A 27,366-nucleotide genomic window follows, 5' to 3' on the forward strand; every position below is an offset into this window, starting at 1 on the left:
GTTTGGGGGCCTTGTTTGGGGGTAGAGGTAAAGCCAGGTTTAGGCCTGAGCTTTGCCTCATTGTTCAGAGAAGAGGAGCGTTAACATTGACATTCAGGTTGGTTCTCCCTAGGGTGCAATGAGGGTGTGCCCAGTCTCCTAAACCACAGAATTTCTGTTAGCACCTACAACCAGCAAGGGCCTAGTGTAGTTCAGTTTTTGTGGGAGTGAAACCAAGAGACAGGTATCTTATAAGCCCATCTTTGTTTTGTTAGACCCTTTCCATCTCCTGCATACCTGGGCTACGTGTACACAAGCTTTTGTACATAAGTACACACACGCAGATATACCCAGTAGTGAGGAAGTGCTCAGGGGATGGAATGAGAAGGGTTAATGGGGAAGGACAGGCTCTATCTCTGGGCCAAGATTCCCTCAGAGACCCAGGTGTCCGGGCTGCCCCCCCAACACTGGGCCTAGGGCCAGTTGCATTTCTTGGCTGTCACGTGGTTTCCCAGCTTAGTGGGGCCAGGGGAGGAGCAAGGTCCAGAGTCCACTCTGCCCCAAGCCCTTGATTGACCAGAAGGGAGCAGGCGGACAGACAGGCCTGACCCCTCGTGGATCCTCCAGCCATGAGGTTCCTCTGGGGGCTGATCTGGGCCTCCAGCTTCTTCGTCTTGTCTCTGCAGAAGCCCAGGTCCTGGAAGCAGGATGCTGGGTCCTTGAGTGGGGGCAGGGCTGGCTGTGGGCTGAGGGAGGGGATTCAGGAGTGGGAGAGAGCAGGGTAGAGGGCCAGCATGAAGTCCAGCTGCTGACCCTCCTCTGTTCTCCCCAGATTGCTCCTATTTTCTCCTTCTGTGGTTCACCTGGGGGTCCCCCTATCAGTGGGGGTGCAGCTCCAGGATGTCCCCCAAGGCCAGGTAGTAAGAGGATCAGTGTACCTGAGAAACCCAAGCAACCCTAATATTAATATCTACTGCTCTCCAGAGGTGGGCTTTACCCTCAGCTCAGAAAAAGACTTCACACTCCTCAGCCTCCAGGTAACTTGACCTCACTGCTGCTTCCTGGGGCTTTCCACTCTCCTCCCCTCTGTCTTGTAAAAGTCTTTGTGTTTCCTCACTGGCTCCCTCCCCTCCTCTCCTTCCACCCCAGCTGGTCTTCCAGGCCTCTGCCTCCGTCCCTGTCCTGTCCTGCTCTCCCTGTCTGATGGCTCCCTCTCCATGTTCTGACAGACCCCCTTGAAAGATACTAAGGATTGTGGCCTCCATGGCCTCCGCAGAGGCCCTGAGGTACAGCTGGTAGCCAAGTCATCGTGGCTGAAGGACTCTCTGTCCAAACGCACAGACACTCAGGGTGTCAACCTGCTCTTCTCCTCTCGCCGGGGATACCTCTTTTTGCAGACTGACCAGCCTGTTTATAACCCTGGCCAGCGGGGTGAGTTGTGACCTCAGGGCCTTACCTTTAACTCCCTCCCAGCCTGCTCAGGACACATGTGGTGCAGCTTAAGTGAGACAACCCCCAAGATAGTGCCTGCCACACAGGAGAGTACTTAGCAAATGTGTGTTCCCTTCCCTCTCACTCCTGGAAGGGAGGAATCAGGGGACCACCCTCCCTTTGCACCTGGGCTCCTCCTCAAGTCTCGCCCTCCACTCCTTAGTTCGGTACCGGGTCTTTGCACTGGATCAAAAGATGCGCCCGTCCACAGACACTCTTACGGTCACTGTGGAGGTGAGTCCCTGAACTCTGATGTCCTGAGCCTGGCCCCTGATCTGATCCCACATCCCTCCACCCTTTCCTGACCGCTCCTCCTCCCCCTGCAGAATTCTCAGGGCCTCCTTGTGAGGAAGAGGGAGGTGTTTACTGCCACATCCATCTTCCAGGACGACTTTGTGATCCCCGACATCTCAGAGTTAGTGCTTCCCTACCCGGGGGTGCCCCCAGCTATACCGCCCAATTCCTGCTCCCCCCTCCTGTTTCCTCCAGCTCACACACAGGACAATCCCGAGTTCCCTGAGCCCTGATTTACCCCACAGGCAGCCTAGCCATTGGCTTTCCTTGGCCCCTTGGCCCAGGCAGGCTGAGCCCTCTCTGTGTCTGTCCTCAGGCCAGGAACTTGGAAGGTCTCAGCCCGATTCTCAGGTGCCCTGGAATCCAACAGCAGCACCCAGTTTGAGGTGAAGAAATACGGTGAGAACTGGAGACACAAGGGTCAGGCAGCTTCTTTCCTGAGGGACATAATGGGTTGAAGGAGAAGGGGTGGGAGCCAGGCAGAGCCAGGGAGTCATGGGTGCCGCATCGTGGAGGGAAGGGAAGTCTTTGAAGGGTCCTTTCATGAGAGTCTGATCTGCCTTCCCTTTTACCCTGGGTCAGTTCTTCCCAACTTTGAGGTGAAGATCATCCCTGGAAAGCCATACATCCTGACAGTACCTGGCTTTCTTGATGAAATCCAGTTAGACATCCAGGCCAGGTAACTGCCCCCCACCCCACACAGGCCCTGCCCAAGCTCCCCACTCAATGTGAATGTGCCAGGAGCCCTGCCTCCCCCCAGCCTGCCTCTCCCTTCCTCCCAGACCATTTCATGATGTCCTCTAGCCCTTGGCCCATCCCCTTCCCAATCTCCCCTCCACCACAGGTACGTCTACGGAAAGCCAGTACAGGGGGTGGCATACGTGCGCTTTGGGCTTCTGGGTGAGAATGGTGAGAAGACGTTCCTTCGGGGGCTGGAGACTCAGACCAAGGTAAGGGGGGGGGGTGTGGGAGGTGAGGGGGCAAGGGAGGGAATGGGGGTGAGGTCAGAGACTCAAGTCTCACTTCATGTTCTGTTTCCTCTCTGTCCCAGCTGGTGGATGGCCAGAGCCACATTTCCCTCACAGAGGCTGATGTCCAGGGGGCCCTGGCGAAGCTTAACATCACTGACCTTCTAGGGCTGCGTCTCTATGTTGCAGCAGCCATCATTGAGTCTCCAGGTAAGTGGCTTCCTCTTGTCATAACTCCAGACATGCCCCTGACCTCTGAGCTGACCCTCTGTTCTCCAGTATCAATACCTGTGGCCCTCTGCACCCTCCTCCCCGCCCCCCCACCCCCATCCCCACACACTTCTTCCACCTTCTGCTTGGACCCAAGGCCAGGAAAGACTCAGGAGACCTTGTCTCACTCGAACTCTGTCTCTGGGTAATCCTGCCTCCTCCCCCATCTCAGCGTTTATTTTTTTGCTCATTCATTCATTCATTTTTAAATTAATTAATTCAACAGACATACGTTGGGCACTGTCTGTGTGCTAGGACCTGTTGTTGTTATTGTTGTTAGGAGCTGTCAAGTTGATTCCAACTCACAGTAACCTCATGTGACAGAGTAGAACTGCCCCATAGAGTTTGCTAAGCCATAATCTTTATGGGAGCAGATGGCCACGTCTTTCTCCCGGGGAGCAGCTGGGTGGTGGATTCGAACCACCAACCTTTAGATTAGCTACCAAGCGCTTAAATGTTGTGCCACCAGGGCTTCTAAGGGTCTGTGTTGAGTCTTGGAAAAAGTGAAGATGAATAGAGTTGACCCATGCCCCTGAGGGGGGTCACTGTCTCCACTCCTTGGTCTCTTGTTCCTCTTTTTCCGAGACTCGGTCCTCTACCTCTCTGTCCCCTTGTCTTGCAGGCGGGGAGCTAGAGGAGGCTGAGCTCACATCCTGGCGTTTTGTGTCATCTCCCTTTGTCTTGGATCTTAGCAACACCAAGCGCCATCTCCTGCCTGGGGCCCCCTTTCTGCTGCAGGTTTCTCCTGGAGGGGAAGGATGAGAGTGTGAGGGTGGGGCAGGGAAATGTTAGTCAGAGGGCAGAGCCTTGGGAAGAAGGAAGGAGGTCCCCTTGCTCCCTGTTGCTTCCCTTCTCAATGACCTCTCTTGGACTTGCTCCTCCCCACCCATGTAGGCTCGGGTCCGTGACATGTTAGGCTCTCCAGCTGTTGACATTCCTGTCAAAATTTCTGCCAAGTTGTCTTCTCTTGGGTCTGCTGCTAAAACCCAGGACTTTCAGCAGAACACAGATGAGAGTGGCCAAGTCAGCGTTCCCATCAATATCCCTCAGACCACCCAAGAACTGCAGCTCTCGGTGAGATTCCCCCACCCAGTTCTTCCTCCCCTTGGGAGAGGATGGGGGAGGGAAGGAGGATGATCTGGGTTCCTGGACATCCATGTCCCAGAGAGAGGGAACGGCTGGGTACTGGGTCCTCGCCATTGACCCTACACCTGCCTACGCCCTCTCTCCAGGTGTCCGCAGGCTCCCTCTATCCAGATGTGGCCAAGCTCACTGTGACAGGCCCACCCTCACAAGGCTCCGTGTTTCTGTCTATTGAGCGGCTACATCTTAGGCCCCCTCGAGTCGGGGACACCCTCAACCTGAACCTGCGAGCTGTGGGTGTCAACGGAGACACCTTCTCTCATTACTACTACATGGTGTGCACAGGGAGGGGAAAGAGGAGGGCTGGGCTGTGGGGAGAGTCTCTGGCAGGGAAGAGTCCTCTTGGGAGGGTGGTTGCAGGGCTGGGAATGTACAATGGAGAGAGACCATTCTTGGCCCAGATCCTGTCCCGGGGTGAGATCGTGTCCATGCACCGAGAGCCCAGGAGGACCCTGACCTCGGTCTCCGTGTTTGTGGACCAACACCTGGTACCCTCCTTCCACTTCGTGGCCTTCTACTACCACAGGGGCCTCCCCGTTGCCAACTCCCTGCGAGTGGATGTCCAGGCCGAGGCTTGTGAGGGCAAGGTAAAAGGAAAGTTGGGGTATGTATCAGGGGTGTGTCTTAGTTTCCTAGTGCTGCTGCAACAGAAATATCATAGATGGTGGCTTTAAAGAGCAGAAATTTTCTCACAGTTCAAAAACTCTCGTTGCCGTTGAGTCGATTCCAACTCATGGCAACCCTATAGGACAGAGTAGAACTGCCCCGTAGGGTTCCCAAGGAGTGCCTGGAGAATTTGAACTGCTGAGCTTTTGGTTAGCAGCTGTAGCACTTATCGACTACGCCACCAGGGTTTCTCCTCACAGTTCAGTAGGCTACGAATCTGAATTCAGAGCCCTGGCTCTAGAGGAAGGCTCTCTGTCTGTCCACTCTGGGGGAAATCCTTGTTACAGCTACCCTAGCCCCTGCATTCCTCACTTCCTTGGGAATCTCCAGGTGGCATCGGTCTTCCACCTTTTTGTGTTTGCTTGTCTCTGTGTCTATGCTGCTCTTTATAACTCAGAAATCATTAGGTTTAGGACGCATCCTACGCCAATGATCTCATTAACGTAGCAAAGAAAATCCTATCCCCAAATGGGATTACATGCACATTTATAGGGATCAAGATTCCAACACATATTTTGGGGGAGACACAGTTCAGTCCCTAACAGGGGGCTACAAGGGGCAGAAGACAGGGCGACTGCACACAGGACATGGATTTCGTTTGAGGTGCGCTGAGGATGCAAGGGACCAAAAGCAGCTCTCCCCACTCTGACTGTTCCCCTTCCTGCCTCTGCCAGCTGGAGCTGAATGTGGATGGTGCCAAGGAGTATCATCCTGGGGAGACTGTTAAATTCCACCTGCAAACAAGCTCCCCGGCTCTGGTGGCTCTGGGAGCTGTGGACATGGCCCTGTATGCTGTGGGCGGCAGGTCCCACAAACCCCTCAACATGGGCAAGGTGTGTCAAGACCTTTTCTAGTCCCCTCCCCTCGGTGCCTTGTTTTCCCCCACTGCCCTGCGCTCTGAGTCTGAGCCAAGTTCCCAGATCTCCCCAGCTCCCCACAGACTCCTCCCAGTTCTCCCACAAGCCTTGGGCCTCTTCATGCTTCTCTTGACCCCTCAACCCCTGTTTCCCACTCTCTGCATCCCTCTCATGTTTGTTCATATCCTCCCCTCTCGCCCACCACCCGATCCTGCCCCTTAGCCACACCTGTTTCTGCAACATTTCTGCCTTTTCTTGCCAGGTCTTAGAAGTTATGAACAGCTATGACCTGGGCTGTGGCCCTGGTGGTGGCGACACCGCCCTTCAGGTGTTTCAGGCCGCAGGCCTGTCCTTTTCTGATGGAGAACGCTTGACCTTAGCCAGAAAGAGTGAGAGCGGAGGAGGAAGGGGGTGGGTGGGGGCTAAGGAAGGAGGCCGGGCCTGGGGGGTAACACAGGAAAGGCAGGGGTGAGAAGGGCTGGGCAGGGGCAGCAGAGCAGGGAGGGTAGGTGGGAGGCCACGCATCCTATGGCTTGGCTGCAGTCCTGCTCTCTACCAGGTCTGAGCTGCCCCCAGGAGAAAACCCGGAAAAAGAGAAACACTAACTTCCAAAAGGCCATTAGTGAGAAGTGTGAGTTGTGGGCACCTGAGAGGCAACTTAAGCTCTTCACTTACAGCCGGGGGTCAGCATGGGGTCTGGCACTTGGCCCCTTGGCTCCCTCATGCAGCTCGTTGTGTTGTATTTGGGGCCAGAGAGCCAAGCTCTGGGATTGAGGGTGGGCGAGCGGGTGGCTCCCTCCCCTGGCCTCTGTTGAATTCCTGCTTTCTCAGGGGTGAGTCCATGTGAATCCAGGGTCGGGTGGGGCACGAGCTGTGTCCCCTTCTTGTCCCCCACGTTGACCCTCAGTCCGGCCCTGCAGTGGGCCAGTATACTTCCCAAACAGCCAAGCGCTGCTGCCAGGATGGGCTGACCCGGCTGCCCATGGTACGCACCTGTGAGCAGCGGGCAGCCCGTGTGCAGCAGCCGGACTGCCGGGAGCCCTTCCTGTCCTGCTGCCAGTTTGCTGAGAACCTACGCAAGAAGGCCCGTGCCAGGGGCCAGGTGGGCCTTGCCCGAGGTGAGGGGCTAGGCGGACTGGGGGACAGTGGGTGCCTGGAAGGGCAGGTGGCTCCCTCCTCACACCCCTCCCCCATCCCCTAGCCATGCAGATGCTCCAGGAGGAGGAACTGATAGAGGAAGATGACATCCCTGTGCGCAGCTACTTCCCCCAGAACTGGCTCTGGGGACTGGAAACAGTGGACCGCTCCAAGACGTGAGGACATGGGGGGCCCGGTATTCCCTCTTGCCAAGTGTGGAGCCAGCCCTGAGCATGACGGACTTCTCCACCTTTCCTGCCATAGATTGAAACTGTTGCTCCCGGACTCGCTGACCACATGGGAGATCCATGGTGTGAGCCTGTCCCAGAGTGAAGGTGAGGTCGCCCCCTCCCATCTCTCCTCGACCCAGGCTCCCTGCTTAGCCTTTTGCTCTTAGTATAGGGAGGGGGTCCAGAGAGCTGGCGAAGTCTCTACCCAGCATCTACCTGTGCTGGGAGGCTTGTAAGCAGTGGCCACCAGTGGCAGAGGGCAGAGCGCTGGGCCACTCCCTGCCCCTCCCTCCTGGGACTCTGTGGCTGTGATGCTGCTAGACCTCAGAGCTCCCACATGCCCTCCCATCAGGCTTGTGTGTGGCCACGCCAGCCCGACTGCGAGTGCTCCGTGACTTCCACCTGCACCTCCGCCTGCCCTCCTCCGTCCGCCGCTTCGAGCAGCTCGAGCTTCGGCCAGTGCTATACAACTACCTGGATAAAAACCTGACTGTGAGGGCCTGTGGGTGTCTGAGCAGAGAGGGCTGTCGGGATGGGAGCCTGGGGACAGGTGAGGGGTGGGGAACCTACCCTGGCTGGGGCTCTGGACAACATCCCCTCTTCTTCCTGCCCCCAGGTGAGCGTCCATGTGGCCCCAGTGGAGGGGCTGTGCCTGGCTGGGGGCGGAGGGCTGGCCCAGCAGGTACTGGTGCCTGCTGGCTCTGCCCGGCCTGTGGCCTTCTCCATGGTGCCCACGGCAGCTGCTGCTGTGTCCCTGAAGGTGGTGGCTCGAGGGTCCTTCGATTTCCCTGTGGGGGATATAGTGTCTAAGATTCTTCAAATAGAGGTGAGTAGAGAACCCCTGACTCCAGGTCCCCCAAATCCCAGGTTTACCCCTGTCCCCACCTCCAGCACCCTCAACACTGACCAGGCCAAGAGCCCAACACCCAAACCCAGTATTTGACCCAACTCAGTCCCTGAAGTTCAAACTCAGAGTCCTGGGGAGCCTGCACTTGGAGGGGGCAGGCTCTAAGTCCTGTGTAATCTCTCACGGCCACGTTTCCCCCGAGACAGAAGGAAGGGGCCATCTTCAGGGAAGAGATTGTCTATGAACTCAATCCGCTGGGTGAGTGGCCCCAGCCACCCCTCACTGCCAGCACTTTCCTAAGAGGTTGGGGTAGCAGGGGATGTGGACAGCATGGCAGGCTGCCAACTCCCCCATTTCCCCAGACCACCGAGGCCGCACGTTGGAAATTCCTGGCAACTCTGATCCCAATATTATCCCTGACGGAGATTTCAGCAGCTTTGTCAGGGTCACAGGTAGGAGTGTCCTCCATCCCTTCCCAGGATCACCCTCAGATTCATGTGAGACCTGAGGACTTCTGTTAGCTCCCACAGCCCTCTGGCCCTGGGTCCCCAGACCTACTCTCTGATCCTCACCCTTCTCTCCCTCTAGCCTCAGATCCACTGGATGCTTTGGGCTCTGGGGGGGCCTTGTCCCCAGGAGGCCTGGCCTCCCTACTGAAGCTACCCAAGGGCTGTGCTGAGCAAACCATGATCTACTTGTCTCCCACACTGGCTGCTTCCTCCTACCTGGACAGGACGGAGCAGTGGAGTGCACTGCCCCCAGAGACCAAGGACCATGCTGTGGATCTGATCCAGAAAGGTTCTGGGTGGGGGCAAGCAGAATCGGGGCTAGAGGGCAATTGATGGAAGATGGGAGGCCCCAGAGGATGGAGAGGGGAAGAAGGGGGCACCTGATGGGATGGGGAGCATGTTCTTGGGCCCAAATTGCAGGAGAATGGGTTTCACCTCAGCAGCCGCCTCTCTTCTCCAGGCTACATGCGGATCCAGCAGTTCCGGAAAACTGATGGTTCCTACGGAGCTTGGTTACACCGGGACAGCAGTACCTGGTGAGGCTGGAAGAGTGGTTCTGAGAGGCGTGCAGGCTGTGGGGGCAGAGCCAGGTTCAGTGGGATGGGAGAACAACTCCAGGTGCCTGGAGGAGTGGGGACATGCCCCCTCTGGAGACTAGTCCCCAGCCCCGCCATCCCTGCCTCCCCTCCAGGCTCACAGCCTTTGTGCTGAAGGTACTAAGCTTGGCCCAGGAGCAGGTGGGCGGCTCACCTGACAAGCTGCAGGAAACGGCCAGGTGGCTACTGTCCCAGCAGCAGGCTGATGGTTCCTTCCGGGACCCCTGTCCTGTGATCCACAGGGACATGCAGGTGCGGGGTGGGAAAGCAAGACTGAGGAGCTCTGGTGGGGACACCCTCTCAGCCCTCCCCTCTCCTGGATGACATCTTTCCTCACCCTTCCAGGGGGGCTTGGTGGGAGATGATGAGACTACAGCACTGACAGCCTTTGTGGTCATTGCCCTTCATCACGGGCTGGCTGCCTTCCAGGACGGGAGTGCCGAGGAGTTGAAGAAGAGAGTGGTAAAGACACCGGTGCCTGCCCCCTGGCTGGTCTCCAGCCCTCCCCCAACCCCCTTTTCCTCAGGACCCAGCTGTCCAGCCCCCCAACCTCTTTCCTCCCATCTCCTAGGAAAGCTCCATCTCCAATGCAAACTCCTTCTTGGGGCGGCAAGTGAGTGCTGGGCTTCTGGGAGCCCACGCGGCCGCCATCACAGCCTATGCCCTGACGCTGTCCCAGGCCCCCGAGGAGCTGCAAAATGTGGCCCACAACAACCTCATGGCCATGGCCCAGGAGACCGGTGGTGAGCAACAAGGGGTCTCGGCAGTGAGCCTGGGGCTTGGGGGACCTTGGGACCCTTGAGTGTCCCCAAAGGGAGAGACTGAATGAAGAGCCTGAGGATGAATTCAAAGCATAGGCAGGGACGGCTGGGGTAAAACCAGGCAAGCCCGCAACCAACTAGGGTGCTCTGCGGCTGCAGCCCGCTCACATGTGGCCTCCCTTCACTGCAGACAACCTGTACTGGGGCACAGTTGCCGGATCTCGGAACAAAGTTGTGTCACCTACCCTGGCTCCTCGCAGCCCATCAGACCCTGTGCCCCAGGCCCCAGCCCTGTGGATTGAAACCACGGCCTATGGCCTGCTGCACCTGCTGCTTTGGGAGGGCAAGGCTGAGATGGCTGACCAGGCTGCAGCCTGGCTCACGCGGCAGGGCAGCTTCCAGGGGGGATTCCGCAGCACCCAGGTAGGGGCTGGCGCCAGGGCCTGGGGGGTGATCCTGAGACTGAGCACTGAGTCCTTATCCCCCCCGCCCAGGACACGGTCATCACCCTAGATGCCCTTTCTAAATACTGGATCGCCTCCCACACCATGGAGGAGAAGGCGCTCAACGTGACCCTCAGCTCCACTGGCCGCAGTGGCTTCAAGTCCCATGTGTTCCACCTGAGCAACCACCACATCAAGGGCCTGGAAGAGGAGCTGCAGGTGACTCACCCCATCTCCTGGGTTGCCACTACATCTGGGCCTGTGGTAGCCAGTCAGAAGCCACCCTACCCTCCCACCCTGTGGGCTCCCCACAGCCCCTCTTCTTCCTGAGATCCTTGTGGGGAGACTGACTGCCATGTGACCTTGGGAGAGTTACCTAGCCCCAGAGCTTCATTTCTCTCTGCTGCAAAACAATATCTGCAGCCTACCCTGCAGAGTTTTAGGAGGCTGAGATGAGGTTGTGCAAGTGAAGGCGTAAAGTGTGCGAAACGTGAAACGTGACGTGGAGGGGGAGATGGTTTTATAGAGGAGATAAGTTGGGGCAGTGAACAGGTTTTCCTGCGCCTTCTGACATCTTCTCTTTTTTATCCCTGGAAGTTTTTCTTGGGAAGCAAGATTAATGTGAACGTGGGAGGCAACAGCAAAGGAACCTTGAAGGTGAGAGCCACAGCAGTGGACACCTGGGCCCGGGAAAGGAGCAGGCCGGGCAGGGGCAGGATGGGCATCAGACAGGGGTCTTGAGGGAGAATTGTGCTCAGAGCTGAGTGTGGAGAAGGAGGAAGTCATGCTTCCATCCTGGGCGTCTCCCTTCTCACTCTGGTCTCCACTGTTTCTGGACAATTGTTGTGTCCATTACCCTTTAGGGCTGATAGCTCTCATGCTCAGACCCTCAACCCAGGCCCCTCCCCAAACCACAAGCCCCACAGTGCCTCAGACGCAGCATGTCCCCACCCGCTTCTTCCTTCTGTGTCCTCTCCTCTGGCTGACAGGAGCCCCTTCCACCAGGTGCCCAGCCCCCCTCTGGAGGCCACCTCAGTGCCTCCCTTTTCTGAGTCCCTCCTTATTGTCCTGGTCACTCCTCCTCTGCTCTCCTGCTGCCCACGGCCCTGTCACTGTGTCCTGGACTCCGTGCTAAGGTGGTTTTGTAACTTCTCCCTGCCCCGAGTCTCACCCACTCTGATCCATGTTCTTACCGCAGTGAGACTGAGCTGAAAACAGAAAGTCAGATTAGCTGTGGAGTCAAGTCAGACTCCTCCACAGGCTCATGCCATTGGACCCTGCCCACCTCCCAGCCAGCCAGACTCACTCATCTGCACAGACCCTGCCCTGAACGTCTTTCCACTGCTACCCGTCCCACGGGACGAGCTCATCCTCACCCTACAAGCCTCTTCTGGGCACCCCGTGCCTTTTCATTTCTCTGCCTCTCTGACTTACCTGATGCCTGGGCCGGATTTGGTGCCTGTTACATTTATGGACTGTTTGTGAGGGAGACAAGAAAGGCTGGAGGCCTCAAATCGTTCAGTCCAGACAGATGCCCTTAGCTAGGGTTTGGAAAGAGGTCTGTGGCCCCAACTGTCCTATGTCCTCTCCCCACTCCCTTGGTGAGCCAGCTCCTGCGTACCTACAATGTCCTGGACATAAAGAACACCACCTGCCAGGATCTTCAGATTGAAGTGACAGTCACGGGCCACGTTGAGTACATGAGTGAGTGTTGGGGTTAGGGTGCCTCGGGGCCCCCAGGGGGCCGGTGCCAGAGGCCAAGCTGCTGACCAAGCCCCTCCTTACCATGCCATCCCTGGGCAGTGGAAGCAAAGGAGGACTACGAGGACTATGAGTATGACGAGCTTCCATCCAAGGATGACCCAGGCGCCCATTCGCAGCCTGTGACACCCCTGCAGCTGTTTGAGGGACGGAGGAACCGCCGCAGGAGGGAGGTGCCCAAGGTGGCGGAGGAGCAGGAGTCCCGGGTGCAGTACACTGTGTGTATCTGGTGAGCGCCAGGCTGCACTGGGTGTGCTGGGGGTGGCTACTGGGCTAGGTGAGGGAGGGCAAGACCAGTTGGGCTCTGATATCTGACACCTGGCAGCAAGTAGAACCTGGACAGTGAGTCACATCTCTCTGCAGGCGGAATGGCAAGGTGGGGCTCTTTGGCATGGCCATCGCGGACATCACCCTCCTGAGTGGCTTGCATGCCCTGCGGGCTGACCTGGAGAAGGTATGGCTAGCTGCCCAGCAGGACCTTCTGCCCTCAGCAGCCCTGCCCCACCCTCATAGCACCCCCAGGGGCCCCGCCCTGCCAGGTGCACCTCCTTATCACCATCTCCCCCTCCCCGCAGCTGACTTCCCTCTCTGACCGTTATGTGAGTCACTTTGAGACCGAGGGGCCCCACGTCCTGCTCTACTTCGACTCGGTGAGTGGGGAGAGGTGACACAGCAGGGAACCAACAGCCCACGTTTACTGAGTAGATGTTATGTGGTTTTTCGAGAAACCAAAGTGTCAGCAGCCAGTGCTCTTGAGGACTTGTGACATAAGCAGGGAGACAGGGCAGACTGAGTCAGCAGTAGACAGTGAGGGCCAGATGGGAGGTGGGAGCAGACCCTGAAGGAGGAGGGCCCGAGGGAGGTGGGCTGGGGCCCCTAAGCAGGCTGGAGGCCAGTGCCGGTCAGCGGGGAAGGGCAAGTCAGTGCTTTAGACCGAGTCTTTTAGAAGGCTGATTTTATTCCGCTTTAGCGGTGTCTGGGTAGTGCAAACGGTTTGCTCTTGACTACTAACCTCAAGGTTGGCAGTTTGAACCCACCTAGCAGCTCCACAGAAGAAAGGCCTAGTGACCTGCTTCTGTAAAGATTACAGTCAAGAAAACCCTATGGAGCAGTTCTACCCTGTAACACATGGGGTCTCCATGAGTCGGAATTGATGCAATGTCCACAGGTTTGATATGGTTTTGGGTTTTTCTGAGATTATAGCCTTCCCTTGGAAACCCTGGCGGCACAGTGGTCAAGTGCAGCTGCTAACCAAAGGGCCAGCAGTTCAAATCTGCCAGGCGCTCCTTGGCAACTCTGTGGGGCAGTTCTGTTCTGTCCTGTAGGGTCGCTAGGAGTCGGAATCAACTCAACGGCACTGGGTATAACCTTCCCTAGTTTTTTTTTTTTTTTAAGGGCTGTTACAATTTATTTTGTAGTTTTTTACATTTTTTTCTTTAAAATGGGTTTTTATTCTTAACACATGCACATCAAACAACATCAAAAGGCTTAAAGGAAGAGTAACAATTTTTTGCTATCTTTTGGTTTTGACATTAAAATGTATTGTCTTTTATGACATGATGGTGGTCATAGATGACAGTTGTTTTTGTCTTTGCAAAGCACTGCCTTGCCTGGCTTAAACAAAGAACTATCAACCCTTCGATGGCCCTCAAAAAGTATTATGAGCCTTTACAATAATCTCTGCGAGAACATGTGAAAAAGGCGTGGTAACAGCATTAGCCAGATGTTTGTGGGCCAGGGAAGACCCCCACCCAGTGTGTGCAGAAGGGACAGGCCCCATTAGCCCGAAAAGCCTGGCTGAGGGGCCTGGGCTGAACACAATGGAAAATATGGAGCCAGGAAGATTTCTGGGCAGAGGGTTGACGATGCAGCTGTCCTGGGTGAGACAGGAGCTGTGTGGGCGTGTGGAGAGGGGCCTAGGAGAGTAGGTACAGTGGAAGCACCTGGTGTTAGGTTACAGCAGATAGAGGAGGCCCAGCTTTCTCAAAGTATCTGTGACAAGACAAGGCCTTCAGGAGGGTGAGTAGGTTTGGGGGGCAGGCAGAGTGGTTTGGTGAATTTATCAGTCCAGCCCAAATCCTAATGACAGGATAGGGCTGGAAGTTCAGTTTGGAACTCATCAGCCACGAAGGGCTGGGGGACAGCCAGAGAGTGGTTGAGCCCTCCACAGGGGAGAGCAGAGAAAGGGAAGAGCCGGGGCGGGTGCCAGGCCTCTGGGAGGGAAGAAGGGAATATAAGAAATGATTAGGTCAGAACCAAAGATGGCCCAGAAGCTAAGAGGAGGGAGAATTTCATGGAGGAAGAGTCAATGATGGTCCACTCTGCAGTGGGCCGGGACAGTGAAGACTGGGAGAAGGCCACCAGCTGGGCATGAAGCCACCAGAGACCTTGGGAGCAGTTTTTAGACTTCCGATGGCAGGACAGTAACGGAGTGTGAAGGACACTGGAGATAAGACCAGCAGGAACAGGCCAAGGGAATGCGGCCCAGAGGCCTGCCAGGGCCAGAGAGTGGGTCCTGACCTCTCCTCCCCATCCCGGGCCAGGTCGCCACCACAAAGGAATGCGTGGGCTTTGGAGCCGTGCAGGAGGTGGCCGTGGGACTGGTGCAGCCGGCCAGTGCGACCCTGTACGACTACTACAACCCCGGTGAGCACTGGGCTGCCTGGGAGGCGGGGCAGTACAACACCCTGACATTCAGGGGAGGTTTGGGGCAGTGCCACCATGTGGGCCATAAGGAACCTGGGCAGCGAAGGGGGCAGGGGAGTCCTGGGCCTCTATGGGACTGGATGACTGAGAGGCACGAGGACAGGCACTATGTCCTAACCCCCCTCTGCTTTTCTCCAGAGCACAAATGTTCTGTGTTTTATGGAGCACCAAGTAAGAGCAAACTCCTGGCCAAACTGTGCTCTGGTGATGTCTGCCAGTGTGCTGAGGGTGAGACCCTGGGCTTGGGGGCAGGGGCGGGGATATGGAATGGTTGGGGCCTACTGACGTTTCCTCTGGGGCCCTGACTTCAGGGAAGTGCCCTCGCCAGCGCCGCACCCTGGAGCGGGGGCTGCAGGACGAGGACGGTTACAGGATGAAGTTTGCCTGTTACTACCCCCGCGTGGAGTATGGTCAGTCCCTGCCTGGTCCCGGCCTGGCCTGCCCTCAGGGTCCAGCTCTTTGGTCCTGCCGGTTATGCCTGCTCCTCTCACAGGCCCACATGTAGCCTCTTTGCTCTGCCCCCAGCTTCCAACCCTCTCGCCTCGAGGGATTCACCTTCCCTCCTTTCTGACCCCTCCTAGGCTTCCAGGTGAAGGTTCTCCGAGAAGATAGCAGAGCTGCTTTCCGCCTCTTTGACACCAAGATCACCCAAGTCCTACACTTCAGTATGAAGGGCACCATTGGCGAGGCGGGCAGGGCTGGGGCTGGAGGGGGACTCAGGTCTGGGCTTGGGGCCCCACTTCACAGCTCTCAAGAGAGCCTGGCTCCCTGGAATGATGAAGATTTGGATGAGTCTGAGCTCAAATCCCTCTGCCTCTCACAACTCGTGACTTGTCTATAACAAGGAGAGCAGCCTCTCTTCAGTGGGCAAGTGGTGAGGGTTCAACGAGACCTTCTCTTCCCATCTGACATCTCTTGTGCATGTCATCTCCTCAGCCAAGGATGCCAGGGTCACTGTTGGTCAGACCCGAAACTTCCTGGTTCGTGCCTCTTGCCGCCTTCACCTGGAGCCCGAGAAAGAATATTTGATCATGGGTCTGGATGGGGCCACCTATGATCTCAAGGGAGAGTGAGTCCCCTGGGCCCTTCGGTCTCCTACTCTTCTCATGTCTTGTGATCTTTCTTAGGGAGCAGGTGCCTGGCACCTAGGCCCACTCAGAAACTAGGTGCTTCATGGTCTCTACCCCCGTCTGCCCATCCTCCTGACCCCTGCTCACTGCCCCCTTTGTCCCCTGCAGCCCCCAATACCTGCTGGACTCAAATAGCTGGATTGAGGAGATGCCCTCGGAACGCCTGTGCCGGAGCACCCGCCAGCGGGCAGCCTGCGCCCAGCTCAACGATTTCCTTCAGGAGTACGGCACTCAGGGGTGCCAGGTGTGAGATGGCTTCCCACCTCCCCAGAAGGAGCCCCCTCCGGGGAAAGGGGAGGCCTGAAGGTGCTGTGGCTTCCCCTGAACACAGCCCCAGGGCAGGGCAGGGGTTTAATAAAGGCCTTTGGCAGCAAAGTGTCATCTTGTATCTCCAGGACTGAGAACAGTGTTCCCACTGCCCATTCCAGGTTCTGGCAGGTCCAGGCCAGGGTTGGCATCATCTTGGACTCTCAGAGCCTGGTGACTCTTGGGGTGTTCAGCTCTCTCTGAACCCTCTCAGATGGCTCATTAGGGAGCTCAGTGCATCGGGGCCCCCGAGCAGAATTGTGACTCACAGCCTGCACCCCGAGGCCCCAGGGTCCACACTTCAACTGTGCCTCTAGGGCACTCCACTGCCCATGTCGCCACCTCAGGCTGGGCTTGTGGGCAGCTAACACCTCAGCTCTTTGGTCGTAGAAGCCGCTGTCCAGCCACACGCGCCCCTCTGTCCTCATGCAGTTGGCAGTTCTGGGTCTCTTGCATTTGATCAAGTTGAAAGCTGTTGAAACTTGATCCTGTTATCAGTGGCATTAGGTAATTTCCCAGAGTTGTGCAATCCTCAGATCCAATCATGTCTTCATTCCAGTTACTGACTTTAAACCAGCCAAAAGGCTGACCTTGATGGGTTTGTTAATACTCTGAGAAGACTGCTGTTCAATTGGGTTAACCCTCCCCATCCCGCCTGCCTAGTCTCCCTTCCATTCAGTGGCATCACTGGGATATTCAGGGATTACCCAGAAATCTGTATAAAGGAATGTATATGAGGTCAATTTTGATGAAAACCAAGATAGTTCAGCAACCTGCCTTTCAGTCATTTGACAGAAATTCCTGGCTCTGTCCCATGCCCTGTGCTGGGCACCAGGGATACAGCTATGAACTCACTTCACCGTTGGGGGAGATAGACCAGCAGATGGGCAGTCCCTGTCTTCTGTGAAAGGTGTGATGTAGGGGAGCCCCATAGCCCTGAGGGGCACACAGTAGGGGCTTCTAACCCAATCAGGAGAAAGAATGTCAGAAGAGGGGCAGGGAAGGCTTCCTGGAGGAAGTGACAGGTCAGTTGGGTTCTGAAGGCTGAGAAGGAGTGAGGCAAAGAGAATGGGGGTAGAAAAGTTAAGGCAAAAGAAGAAGAGACAAAGGCCAGAGGCCAGGACAGAGCACATTTGGGGCACTGCATGTAGCTCATGATGTCCAGAATTTGGATTTGGAGGTGAGGCGGAAGAGATGGGTTGGTGAGGTAAGTGGAGCCAATTATAAAGGGATGTGTCCACAAGCACTTCAGCTTTCTAACTGAGTGCCTCCTATTCCATGTAACTGAGAAGTTCTGACCTTCCTCAGAAGCTTCCTGGGGCTGTTGCTTACATGGCCCAGTGGCTGCCCATCAGATCTCTCTCCCAAAAGCCAGTCACCATGATGGTGGAAACCTGTTTACCAGAGCCGAGGATTCAGCTGCCATTGTGGCAAGATGTGGCCTGGGTCTAAGTGGTCAACTATGAGGAAGGAGGAAGCTGTCACTCCCTAACCCCAGAAAGCCCACCCCATTTTCCTCCCCCTCATCCCCAGCCTGGAAGCAGGCTAAGCCTGAGCCTCTTCCCCAGGGCCTCCAGCAGTTAACCAGTCAGGCTGGCAGGTAGCATAGCCTGGATCTCAACTCTGGCTCCCCACCAGCACCACCTGTGCTCTGGGTAAAGCTTCAATGGGAGAAGGACCTCCTGCCCCCGGATGCTGGGGTCTGATGCTCAGCTGGGTCAGTCCACAGAGCCAGGGTTAGGGAGTTGGGGACAGTGTGAACAGGCTGTCACCCAAGGCCTGGGCATCAGTTCACCTCCAAACTTTCACTGAGACCTGCCACCCCTATTTGGCATGACCTTTCCCCAAGCCCCTCGTCTAAACCCCTCAACTGCCTCCTCACCCTCAAAGTGGCCCCTGATAGACACTCGTCTGGAGTTCACCCTCTTCCTGAGGCTGGGCCCACACCCTGTGAGCGGGGGCCCTGAAGGCAGTCCTGCACTGGGGGTGGGGGCAGAAGAAGCAGGAATGTGAACACAAAAGGGAAGGGAGAGGAGAGGAGAGGAGGGGAGGGGAGGGGAGAGGAGGGGAGGGGAGGGGAGGGGAGGGGAGGGGAGGGGAGGGGAGGGGAGGGGAGGGGAGGGGAGGGGAGGGGAGGGGAGGGGAGGGGAGGGGAAAACAAAGGGGAGAGAGGAAGAAGAGAGCGAGTAAAATGCACCATCCCTAGAGGATTTTCAGTCCCCCAATAAACCTGACGGGAACCCTGGTTGCGTAGTGGTTAAGTCCTATGGCTGCTAACCAAGAGGTCAGCAGTTTGAATCCGCCAGGCACTCCTTGGAAACTCTATGGAGCAGTTCTCCTGTCCTGTAGGATCGCTATGAGTCGGAATCGACTCGACGGCTGTGGGTTTTTTGGTTTTATCCCTGGCCTTCCAATGCCAATGAGGTCCCCTCCTGTTTTCCTGCTCTTGAATTCTGTGAGACAACCTGTATCCATAGAACAGTTCTTGCTTTTGGCTCAGGCCAGCTCAAGCTGGTCTCTTTTCCTTGCAACCAAAGAGATGCTTCTAATGGTTAAGGGCACAGATTCTGCAGCCAGACTGCTAAGGCTGAATCCTGGCTCAGCCACTTTCTAGCTGTGTGCTCGTGGGCAAGCTGCTTGTGGTAGTACTGACCCCACAGTGTGGATTAATAAAAGTAAAGTCCAATGTTTGGTCATGGTAAGTGCTCCAAAATGGGAGACCATGTAATTCTTCATCTTCTCCTGGACATAGCTAAGAGTGAAAGGGGCACTATTAATAATTACACCACGGCTACAGGTGTACACTGGGAGGCCCCAGGCAAACCAGGCCACAGTCACCCTGGTTTTAAAAAAAAACCAAACCACACAAGCCACTCTCTTCATTTTGTTCTTTGGGCAATCTTGAAAGGCTTATAAGAAATGGCATAGTCTCTCTGAGATAGACTTTGTAGCCACAAGCTGGTCCAAGGTGGAGTGGTAGGGGGAGAGGGTGCAGGCTGACAGCAGGGGGGTGGACACATTGGCCTGCATGGTTGATGTGGAGCCAGATGGCAGATTCCCACTGCAGGAGCAAGGCCATGGCTGCCTTTCCCTTTCTTTCTTCTGATGGATGGTGAGGTCTTTGAAATGGGACTCCCCAAGGCCAAGAACTGGTGTCATTTCAGGAATGCACCACTCTGTGGGCAGGAAGGCAAGAAGGAGCCTGAGGGGAGGGATCAGAGGTCCCAAAACAGCCCAAGTTGGCTAGCAGGAGCTCAAGAGCTGTAAGTGGCTGTACTGGGGCCTCTGCGTGGGTCTCGGCCATGCTGCTCCTGGGGCTGCTGCTGCTGCTGCCCCTGCTGGCTGCTGCCCGCCTGCTATGGGGCTGGTGGATGCTTAGGACCCTCCGCCTCCCACCGCTCGTCCCGGGCTTCCTGCACCTGCTGCAGCCCAATCTTCCCTTCTACCTGCTTGGCCTGACTCAGAACCTCGGGCCTGTCTACAGGCTCCGCCTGGGGCTGCAAGGTGAGTGCCTCCTCCCTTCCATGGGAGCCGGCTGGTGGGGTCCTCTCCCTGCTGAAACCCTGCTCTGGCTCTTTCCCAGAGGTGGTGGTGCTGAACTCCAAGAGGGCCATTGAGGAGGCCATGGTCAAGAAGTGGGTGGACTTTGCTGGCAGACCCCAGACACCATCCTGTAAGGGGCAGGGGCATTTCTTGAGGGAAGAAATGGGGCTGGAGGAGGCAGAGGGCTGGAGTGTGAGGCCTAGAGGGAAGTGCCAGGCCCCTGGATTCCTGGGTCAGTACCTATCCTCTTCCCCCTCCTCCACAGATAAGCTGGTGTCTCTGGACTACCAGGATGTGTCATTAGGGGACTACTCCCTGCTCTGGAAGGCCCACAAGAAGCTCACCCGCTCAGCTCTGCTGCTGGGTATCCGAAGCTCCATGGAGCCTCTTGTGCAGGAGCTGACCCAGGAGTTCTGTGAGGTGAGTCTGGCCTCCCACAGCTACCCCAGGTCAGCCTCACCTCTCCCAGCTGCCCCCTGGCCTACTTAGCTCACTTTCTTCTCCACAGCGCATGAGAGCCCAGGCTGGTGCCCCCGTGGCCATCTATAAGGAACTATCCTTGCTCACCTGTACCATCATCTGCTACCTCATTTTTGGAGACAAGGTCTGGACTCTGTTGCCCTCACATACCTCCAGCCCATCCCTAGCTCCTCCCTGACCCCTTCCTGGGCCTGAACTGAAAGGGCTCCCTCTTTTTCCAGCAGGAGGACTCTCTAGTGCGTGCCTTTCATGACTGCGTCCAGGACTTGTTAAGTACCTGGGACCACTGGTCCATCCAAATTTTGGACATTGTTCCCTTTCTCAGGGTAAGGAGGTAAAGCCCAGACACCCCAGATCCTGGCATGGGGATGACAAGTCAGGGTGAGGAAGCAGGCTTCCTTCCCAACAACTACACACTCTTGGTTCCTGCCCCAGTTCTTCCCCACCCCAGGTCTGTGGAGGATGAAGCGGGCCTTGGAGAAGAGAGACCACATGGTGAAGGAGCAGCTGAGGCGGCACAAGGTGGGAACTGCACTGTGGGCTCCTTGCCAGGCCCTCTGCAGGGATGCCACTGCCCAGGGCTAGGCAGGTTCTCTGGAGTCCCCCCAGCCCTGGACCTGCTGCCACCCTCAGCCCCTCCCACCCCAACCCAACAGCCAGCCCCACTTCCGCTCGTCCCCCAGGACAGCCTGGTGGCCGGCCAGTGCAGGGACATGATGGACTACATGCTGCAAGGGCTGAGGAAGCACAGCATGGAAGAGGGCAGCACAGGGGAGCTCCGTGAAAGCCACGTGCACATGTCTACAGTGGACCTGTTCATCGGTGGCACGGACACCACAGCAACCACCCTCTCCTGGGCAGTGACGTTCTTGCTTCACCACCCTGAGGTGCACTGAGGGGCAGGCCCAAAGACTCCTGGCAGCCAGGCCAGGGCAGACGACCGATTGCTTCTGCTCAGAGCAGTACGACCTCCACCGGCTGTGTCAGTCCAGAGGGGCACCTTCTAACCAGAACGTGGGCTGAGCTGGGGGTGCTGGGGCATGGCCAGGGGCTGGGCAGCCTGGGCAGGGATGGGGGCAGGGTTCAGACACCCGACACCAGGTTTGTCCCGTTTTCCAGATTCAGCAGCGACTGCAGGAGGAGCTGGATCGTGAGCTGGGCCCTAGTACCTCGAACTCCTGGATCAAGTATAAGGATCGTGCGCGGCTGCCCTTGCTCAACGCTACCATCGAGGAGGTGCTTCGCCTGCGGTCCTCTGTGCCCCTGGCCTTGCCCCACCGCACCACGCGGCCCAGCAGGTGGCTTCCGAGGGGGTAGGGATCTGTGCGGAAGGCCCAAGGGAGGTCCTGGCCTGTCTCTAACTCTGCCCTTCCGCCAGCATCCTGGGCTACGACATTCCCGAGGGCATGGTCGTCATCCCCAACCTCCTAGGCTCCCATCTCGACGAGACGGTCTGGGAGCGGCCGCACGAGTTCTGGCCCGGTAGGTGGCGTCGGCGGGCCGGGCCTGCTGCGCGGGCGGAGGCGGGTCTGGGCGGCCCTGACTCTAGTCTGTCGCCCGCCTGCAGAGCGCTTCCTGGAGCCTGGCGCGCACCCCAGCGCGCTGCCCTTCGGTTGCGGCGCGCGCGTGTGCCTAGGGGAGCCGCTGGCGCGCCTCGAGATCTTTGTGGTGCTGATGCAGCTGCTCCGGGCTTTCACGCTGCTGCCGGCCGCCGGCGCCCTGCCCTCGCTGCAGCCCCGGCCCCACTGTGCCGTCTCCCTCCAGACGCAGCCTTTCCAGGTGCGGCTGCAGCCCCGGGGCGCCGGTGCACCTGGCCTGGGAGAGAGCCAATGACTGCCGGCCGCGAGCCTCAGTTTCTCTTTTTATTGCTCCCGTACAAATCCCTCCCCTCCCCCCTGTAAACATAGTGCTGTGAGATCGCGGGCGGAGAAGGCATCCTCCGGTGGCTGGATGGTGAAGGCGGCCCCTGACTTCTCTCGGTGCGACCCCTCAGTGCTCGGCAGTCGTGCTGGGGCCGAGAGAGGTGGGCAGCGGCTCAGCCTCCCCAGGTCGGGGGCCGGTAGCTTCTCGGTCTCAGCTTCATTTCCGTGAAGGGCACCGAGAAGTCGAAGCCCTTCCAGTGGTACCAGCTCACTCCCTGAGAAGGGGGTGGTGGAGAGAGAGTCAAAGCCAGATGTCCCATTTTGGGGGGAGGTTCTCATTAATCACTCAACCATCTCTCTCCCTGCCTCCTTCACCCTCAACTCAGAGGACTGAGGTTTAATCCTGAACTGGCCTGCAGCATCCAATAAATCATCTCCCTACTGTGAAACTGGCATTATTACCCGCTTTCATAGATGACATCCCTGATGTACCCAACGGCTCAGTAACTCTCGGAAACTCAGGGATCCTGTCACACTGCTGGGTTCAAACCCAGGCAGGCCGATCCCCAACCTCCTCAGCTCAAGTTGCCTCCCTGGCCCTTCACCTGGTGGTCCACCGTGCTCCCATAGAGCCCGTTGAGGTTGGCGTAGTGGCAGTTTCTGTACCACCAGGCCCCGCGGTAGGAGACAGCACAGGAGATGAGCAAGTTGTTGGGGTCTCGGTCACGGGTGGAAAAGACACTGCCACTGTGGTAGCTCATGGAGTCCCCTGGGCAGGGATGGTAAGGAGCAATGAGGGTCTTCCCTCTGGGGCCCCTCCTACCCCCACGCCACAGCCACCTCTTACCTGCGGTGCCATGGTAGCCCTCCAGGTGGAGGCGGTAGTATTCAGCAGCTGAGTCTACTTGGAAGGAGTCGTACTGAGCGAACACAGCCTCGTCCCCAGCCCGCAGGTCCACACGCATGGAGTAGTCACCAGCCTGGGTCAGGCTGTGCAAAGCATCGTTGCCTGGGGGCAGAGGGGGGCAAACCCTCATCAGGGTCTGAGTGCCCATGGGATCCCCACTCTCTCCCTGGTCCTCCAATCCCTGTGAGGCACTGACCCAGCCAGAACTCCCAGGAGGTGTTCCCAAAGCCGTGGGCGTAGTCCTCCCAGTCCCTCCAGAAGTCTGTATGTCCGTCCATGCGGCGCTGGAACACCTGGGAGGCACGTGGCACCATCAGCCTCTGACTCCTGGAGCAGCAGCCTCTGCCCTGTGTGGGCCCCCAGACTTCCTGCTGCCACTCACCAGCCAGCCACCCCCATCTGTCTCCATGTCACAAAACACGTTCAGGGGCCGCTCACGGTTGCCGTTGAGGAAGATGGTGGTGGTCCTCGAGGTGCCGGCACCGTTCTGCATCTCCTCCCCACAGTCCCGGGGGAAGGGGATCTGCAGTCCACCTGGGAGAGGAGAAGGAAGGGTCAGTCCCCTTTCCAAGCCCTCCACCCCGGCCACCCCGCAAGCCCCACCTCAGTCCCCAGGCCCCAGTACCGGTGATGAAGGTGGTGGACACAGGTGGTGAGAAGCTCTGGCCCCACACGGCCCGGAGCTGGACACTATAGGGGGTGGAGGGAAAGAGGCCTTGGAGCTGGTGAGAGGTGATGCCTCCAGGAAGCAGTATCTCCTGTGGGACAGACAAGGGCAAGTCAGGGGATGGAAGAGCCCACAGGAGAGGCAGAGGCAGCACCTCCTGGACCAGAGGCAAGGGGCAGGGGAGTGCGGCAGGGGTGGATCACCTGGGTCTGTCCACCAGGGGTGTCAAAGCTGAGCAGGTAGCCTGTGGGCGGGACTGGGGGTTCAGTCCAAGTGAGCAGGGCTGTGCGGGGGGTCACCTCTTTGGCCTCCAAGCCCTGGGGGGCCTCCAGCCCTGGGAGGGGACGGTGGGAAGAGATGATGAGGGATGCCCATTCCAGCTCTCTCACCCCTTTCTCCTGCCCCGCACTCCCCAGAGGTTGTACCTGTGGTAAAGGTGATGCTGGCCGGGGAGGTGAGGTTGGGGCCCCGAAGGCCACGCACAGTGGCGGTGTAGTTGGTGTGGAGCACAAGATCGTACAGGGGGTAGTCCACGGCGCTACCCGGGGCGGAGCCCTGTTGAGATGGGGCTGGGAGGGGGCAGGCGTCAGCTGCTGCTCTCCAGGCCCTGCCAGGTCCAGCCCACTCTCCCTCCACCCTGGACGAGCCCCTCCAGAGGCCTCAGTCCCCACTCACCCCCTGAGGCTGTGACCTGGACATTGTATTTGTCCACTGGGGCCTGGGGGGGCTTCCAGTGCAGCAGGGCAGATCCCTCCGTCAAGTTCAGTGCACGAAGCTGGGTGGGGCCATCAGGAACTGGGAGGAGAGGGGCTTAGAGCTGTTCCCTGTTGCTCCCCTCCACCCCCCCGCACCATCCCAGGCCCAAAATCAGAGCCTCCAATGCCTCCCTTCCCCCATCCCATTCACTCTCAATCCCTACCTAGGTTCTCTTCTCGTCCCCCACCTCCTGTCCCATATCCCTGTCCCCCTCACCTGTGGTGAGGAAGCCTGTGAGAGGCTCGCTCTCTTCAAAGCCTCGAACTGAAACCACTGTAACCTCATAGCGGGCACCTGGGATCAGCCCCTGGAGTTTCTGGGTCCGGGCCCGGCCGTCCACCTGCATGCTCTGTGGCTCCCCTGAAAGAATGCTGTGGGTTGGGAGACTACCCAAGGAACCCGAGAGGAGTTCGAGGGTAGGCACAGGGCAGGGGGCCAGGAGAAACGAAAGCAAAGGCAGACATGGGCAAAAGGGTGTCACCTCCATCTGCCAGCTGGTAGGAGACTTTGAAGCTGTCCGCCCTGGATAGTGGGGGCATCCAGTTGACCATGGCTGAGGTCTCCCCGATGTCACTGAATTGGAGGTCACGGGGGCTCTCCAGAACTGGTGGGGGGCAAGGAATGATGATGAGGGTGCAGTGCAGGGAGGGCCAGGATTCACTCCCTCCTTTTTCTCCCTGGATGTGCCCTGGACATGCCCACCACCACCCCTTTCCTCTAGACCCTAGATATGGAAGTTGCACTAGATCCCTCCAAGCCTTTCACCAACTACCAATTTCCTCCTGGCTGAGGCACTAGGTCCCACCATGTCGTTGTTACTCGCTATCAAAAAGATTCCAACTCATGGTGACCCAATGTGTGCAGAGTAGAACTGCTCCACAGGGTTTTCAAGGCTGTAATCTTTCGGAAGCAGATAGCCAGGCTCATCTTCTGAGGCGTCTCTGGGTGGGTTCAAATCACCAACCTTTCGGCTAGAGTCGAGTGCGTAACCATTTGTGCCAGCCAGGCGCTACAGGTCCTGCCATACGGAGTACAAAGACCCCCACTTGGGGCCCAGCGTGTGTGCCTGGCGTGGGGCCTTGCCTGGGTTGAGGGTGCGGGCGGTGCCCTGGATGCTGTCAGCCTTGTGGGGCCCACGCAGCCCATACAATGTGAGACTGTACAGGGTCCCGGGTCGCAGGTCCCTGAGCACAGCCGAGCGCAGCGCCCCTGGCACCGTCTGCTCCCGCTGCAGCAGAGGACGTGAGTGCGGCTCCAGAGTGCTCAGTGATGGGACCCCAAAGCGGAGCAGGAAGGAGTCGAAGGCTTCAGGTGGGGCCTCCCAGTTGAGCCGCAGGGAACTGGTGGTCACGTCAGTCACCGATAGCTGTGACAGGTGGGGCCCTGGCTCCCCTGGGGTCTGCCCGGCAGGAGCTGGCCCTGTATGGAGTGGAAGGGAGAGAAGGGTTTGGAGACAGAAACACACTGGCTTGGTGACCTGGGCAGGTCCCTTCTGCCACCCCACCTACTTCTTCATCCGCAAAATGGAGCTAAGGAGGGGCTCACACCCACAGGAAGAAGCCATAACAGCAACATGTTTGTGTAGTGCCAAGAGCTGCTCAGACACAGTCCACCCCTTCCACCCTCCACAGTGCCCTCCTCATGCTCTTTCCCTACATCACCACTTCTAGGCACCCCTTCACCCTTCCCAGGTTCAAACTAGAGGTGGGCGAGGCAAAGCAGCTGGCCCTGGCCTGGCAGTACCTGTGGTGGCCTCGGCTGAGATGGGCCCCAGGCGCGCCCCTTCACGGAGGCCGTAGAGGAAGAACTTGTAGGTGGTGCTGGGCTCCAGGCCCGAGACCAGGACCTTGTGCTGGTTGTTGCCCACCAGCAAAGCCTGGGGCTGCCCATCTGCGTCCTGATACTGGACCACGAAGGAGTCAAAGGGGCCCTGGGCCACTGTCCACGAGAGGTGCAGAGAGTCTGGGGTCACGTCAGTCACTGCCAGTGCCCCCAGGCGAGGCTCTTCAGGGGGTTCAGGGGCCTCTGTGGCAGGGTGCCAGGTGGCTGGTGTATCCTCTTCTGGGGCTGAATAGGTGAAGCCCAGGGAAGCAGGTGAGTGGGGTGCATGGGGCCCTTCCCTCTTCATCTCTTCCCCGCAAATGGGCTCCAGGACTGGCCCAGGCTGAGGCGGGACTTTACAAATCCTGGCCATGGCAGCCAGGTAGAGAGAAGAGAGGGACCAAGGCTCTTCTAGTACCTTCCTTCTCTTGAACCCCCGACCCTTGCTTCAGCACTGATGCCTACCACCTCTAGGGCTTCTCTGAGCCCCAACACTATGGCTCGTCCTCTGCTCAGGAGGCTGTGGTGGCCCGTTACTCCTTTGTGGCATTCCTTTGCTGTGTCTGAATTAGCCACTTGCTGTTCCGTTCTGCACTCCCGTGTCCTATCAGACCCACCTCTGGATGTTTGCACAAGCTATGCCGCCATGTGGGAAGCCCATGCTCATCGCTCAAGCTAGGAATGGCTTGGCCACCCCTAAGCTCAGACCACGTGCAGCTGCATATTCTAGAAGAGCCAAGGGTGAGAGGATGGGGGACTGGCTGGGAAGCACCATGGGGGCAAATCATGCCCGCCAGGTCAAGCCCATGTGGCCCAGCAGAGGAACCTGCTCCATAAACGCAACCACCTCATAGGTTGCCATTATCTCCCTCTGTCTTACAGGGTAGCTGACTCCATGGCAACAGGTTTTTGTGTGGGTGTGTCCCGTAATTTTCCACTGGAGAAAATGCTCCAGACTTGTCCATGGGAGAGGCATTTGCTGCTCTCTGTCAAGGCCGCTCTGCTGGCAGATAACAGCTGCCCCAGTCAATTAATGGGAGCAGCCGGCAGCAGTGGGGCAGGGAGCAGGCCCAGGAACCACTGCTGGGCCTTTCCTTCCCACCTGGCCTGGCTCCTGCATTTGACTGGCCCTGGATGAAAGTCAGCACTGACACCTCAGGAAGCCGTCTTCCTTCCTCCCTGCCCTGCACAGCCACCTGCCCACTCTGCCCACCCTTCCTCTTCAGCCCAAAGGCA

The 27,366-nt window shown here is 57.9% G+C and overlaps 3 protein-coding genes across 5 annotated transcripts in view; 2 read left to right on the top strand and 1 right to left on the bottom strand.

The window, feature by feature from the left end:
* Positions 1–82: 82 nt before the first annotated feature.
* Positions 83–17,980, top strand: LOC100667171 (complement C4A (Chido/Rodgers blood group)). Its single transcript, XM_003422258.4, has 41 exons — positions 83–673; positions 812–1,016; positions 1,209–1,410; positions 1,634–1,704; positions 1,797–1,885; positions 2,081–2,163; positions 2,347–2,443; positions 2,609–2,714; positions 2,816–2,942; positions 3,625–3,740; positions 3,897–4,076; positions 4,235–4,420; positions 4,547–4,732; positions 5,486–5,644; positions 5,931–6,057; positions 6,228–6,299; positions 6,589–6,786; positions 6,870–6,981; positions 7,070–7,140; positions 7,388–7,527; positions 7,652–7,861; positions 8,089–8,140; positions 8,245–8,334; positions 8,471–8,680; positions 8,852–8,927; positions 9,083–9,239; positions 9,333–9,449; positions 9,559–9,730; positions 9,939–10,171; positions 10,243–10,410; positions 10,789–10,848; positions 11,802–11,895; positions 11,995–12,181; positions 12,316–12,406; positions 12,528–12,602; positions 14,496–14,598; positions 14,797–14,886; positions 14,970–15,068; positions 15,240–15,323; positions 15,595–15,727; positions 15,897–17,980. Exons 1-41 carry the CDS (start codon positions 609–611, stop codon positions 16,036–16,038), a joined length of 5,235 nt encoding a protein of 1,744 aa, XP_003422306.2. The 5' UTR covers positions 83–608; the 3' UTR covers positions 16,039–17,980.
* A 1,416-nt stretch (positions 17,981–19,396) lies between these two features.
* Positions 19,397–21,950, top strand: LOC100658069 (steroid 21-hydroxylase). 2 transcript variants are annotated; one of them, XM_064283979.1, is made up of 10 exons: positions 19,397–19,598; positions 19,678–19,767; positions 19,903–20,057; positions 20,146–20,241; positions 20,339–20,443; positions 20,553–20,639; positions 20,801–21,004; positions 21,237–21,415; positions 21,496–21,599; positions 21,685–21,950. In XM_064283979.1, exons 1-10 carry the CDS (start codon positions 19,397–19,399, stop codon positions 21,948–21,950), a joined length of 1,488 nt encoding a protein of 495 aa, XP_064140049.1. The 2 variants fall into 2 exon arrangements, with proteins under 2 accessions (XP_064140049.1, XP_064140055.1); XM_064283985.1 differs by lacking the exon at positions 19,678–19,767.
* A 21-nt stretch (positions 21,951–21,971) lies between these two features.
* The window catches only part of TNXB (tenascin XB), a 72,200-nt gene continuing 66,805 nt past the window's right edge, over positions 21,972–27,366 (bottom strand). For both annotated transcript variants that reach the window (XM_064283993.1, XM_064283991.1), the window contains 13 exons: positions 26,053–26,376; positions 25,393–25,728; positions 24,791–24,913; positions 24,526–24,669; positions 24,229–24,348; positions 23,979–24,122; positions 23,757–23,887; positions 23,512–23,644; positions 23,269–23,420; positions 23,083–23,179; positions 22,827–22,988; positions 22,585–22,748; positions 21,972–22,254 (listed from right to left, as the gene is read on the bottom strand). In XM_064283993.1, the coding sequence (XP_064140063.1) occupies positions 22,153–22,254; positions 22,585–22,748; positions 22,827–22,988; positions 23,083–23,179; positions 23,269–23,420; positions 23,512–23,644; positions 23,757–23,887; positions 23,979–24,122; positions 24,229–24,348; positions 24,526–24,669; positions 24,791–24,913; positions 25,393–25,728; positions 26,053–26,376 (2,132 nt within the window). In that variant the 3' untranslated portion in view covers positions 21,972–22,152. The remainder of the gene's footprint in view (positions 22,255–22,584; positions 22,749–22,826; positions 22,989–23,082; positions 23,180–23,268; positions 23,421–23,511; positions 23,645–23,756; positions 23,888–23,978; positions 24,123–24,228; positions 24,349–24,525; positions 24,670–24,790; positions 24,914–25,392; positions 25,729–26,052; positions 26,377–27,366) is intronic.

Source organism: Loxodonta africana, chromosome 1 (genome assembly GCF_030014295.1).
Source record: "Loxodonta africana isolate mLoxAfr1 chromosome 1, mLoxAfr1.hap2, whole genome shotgun sequence".
Taxonomy (NCBI): Eukaryota; Metazoa; Chordata; class Mammalia; order Proboscidea; family Elephantidae; genus Loxodonta; species Loxodonta africana.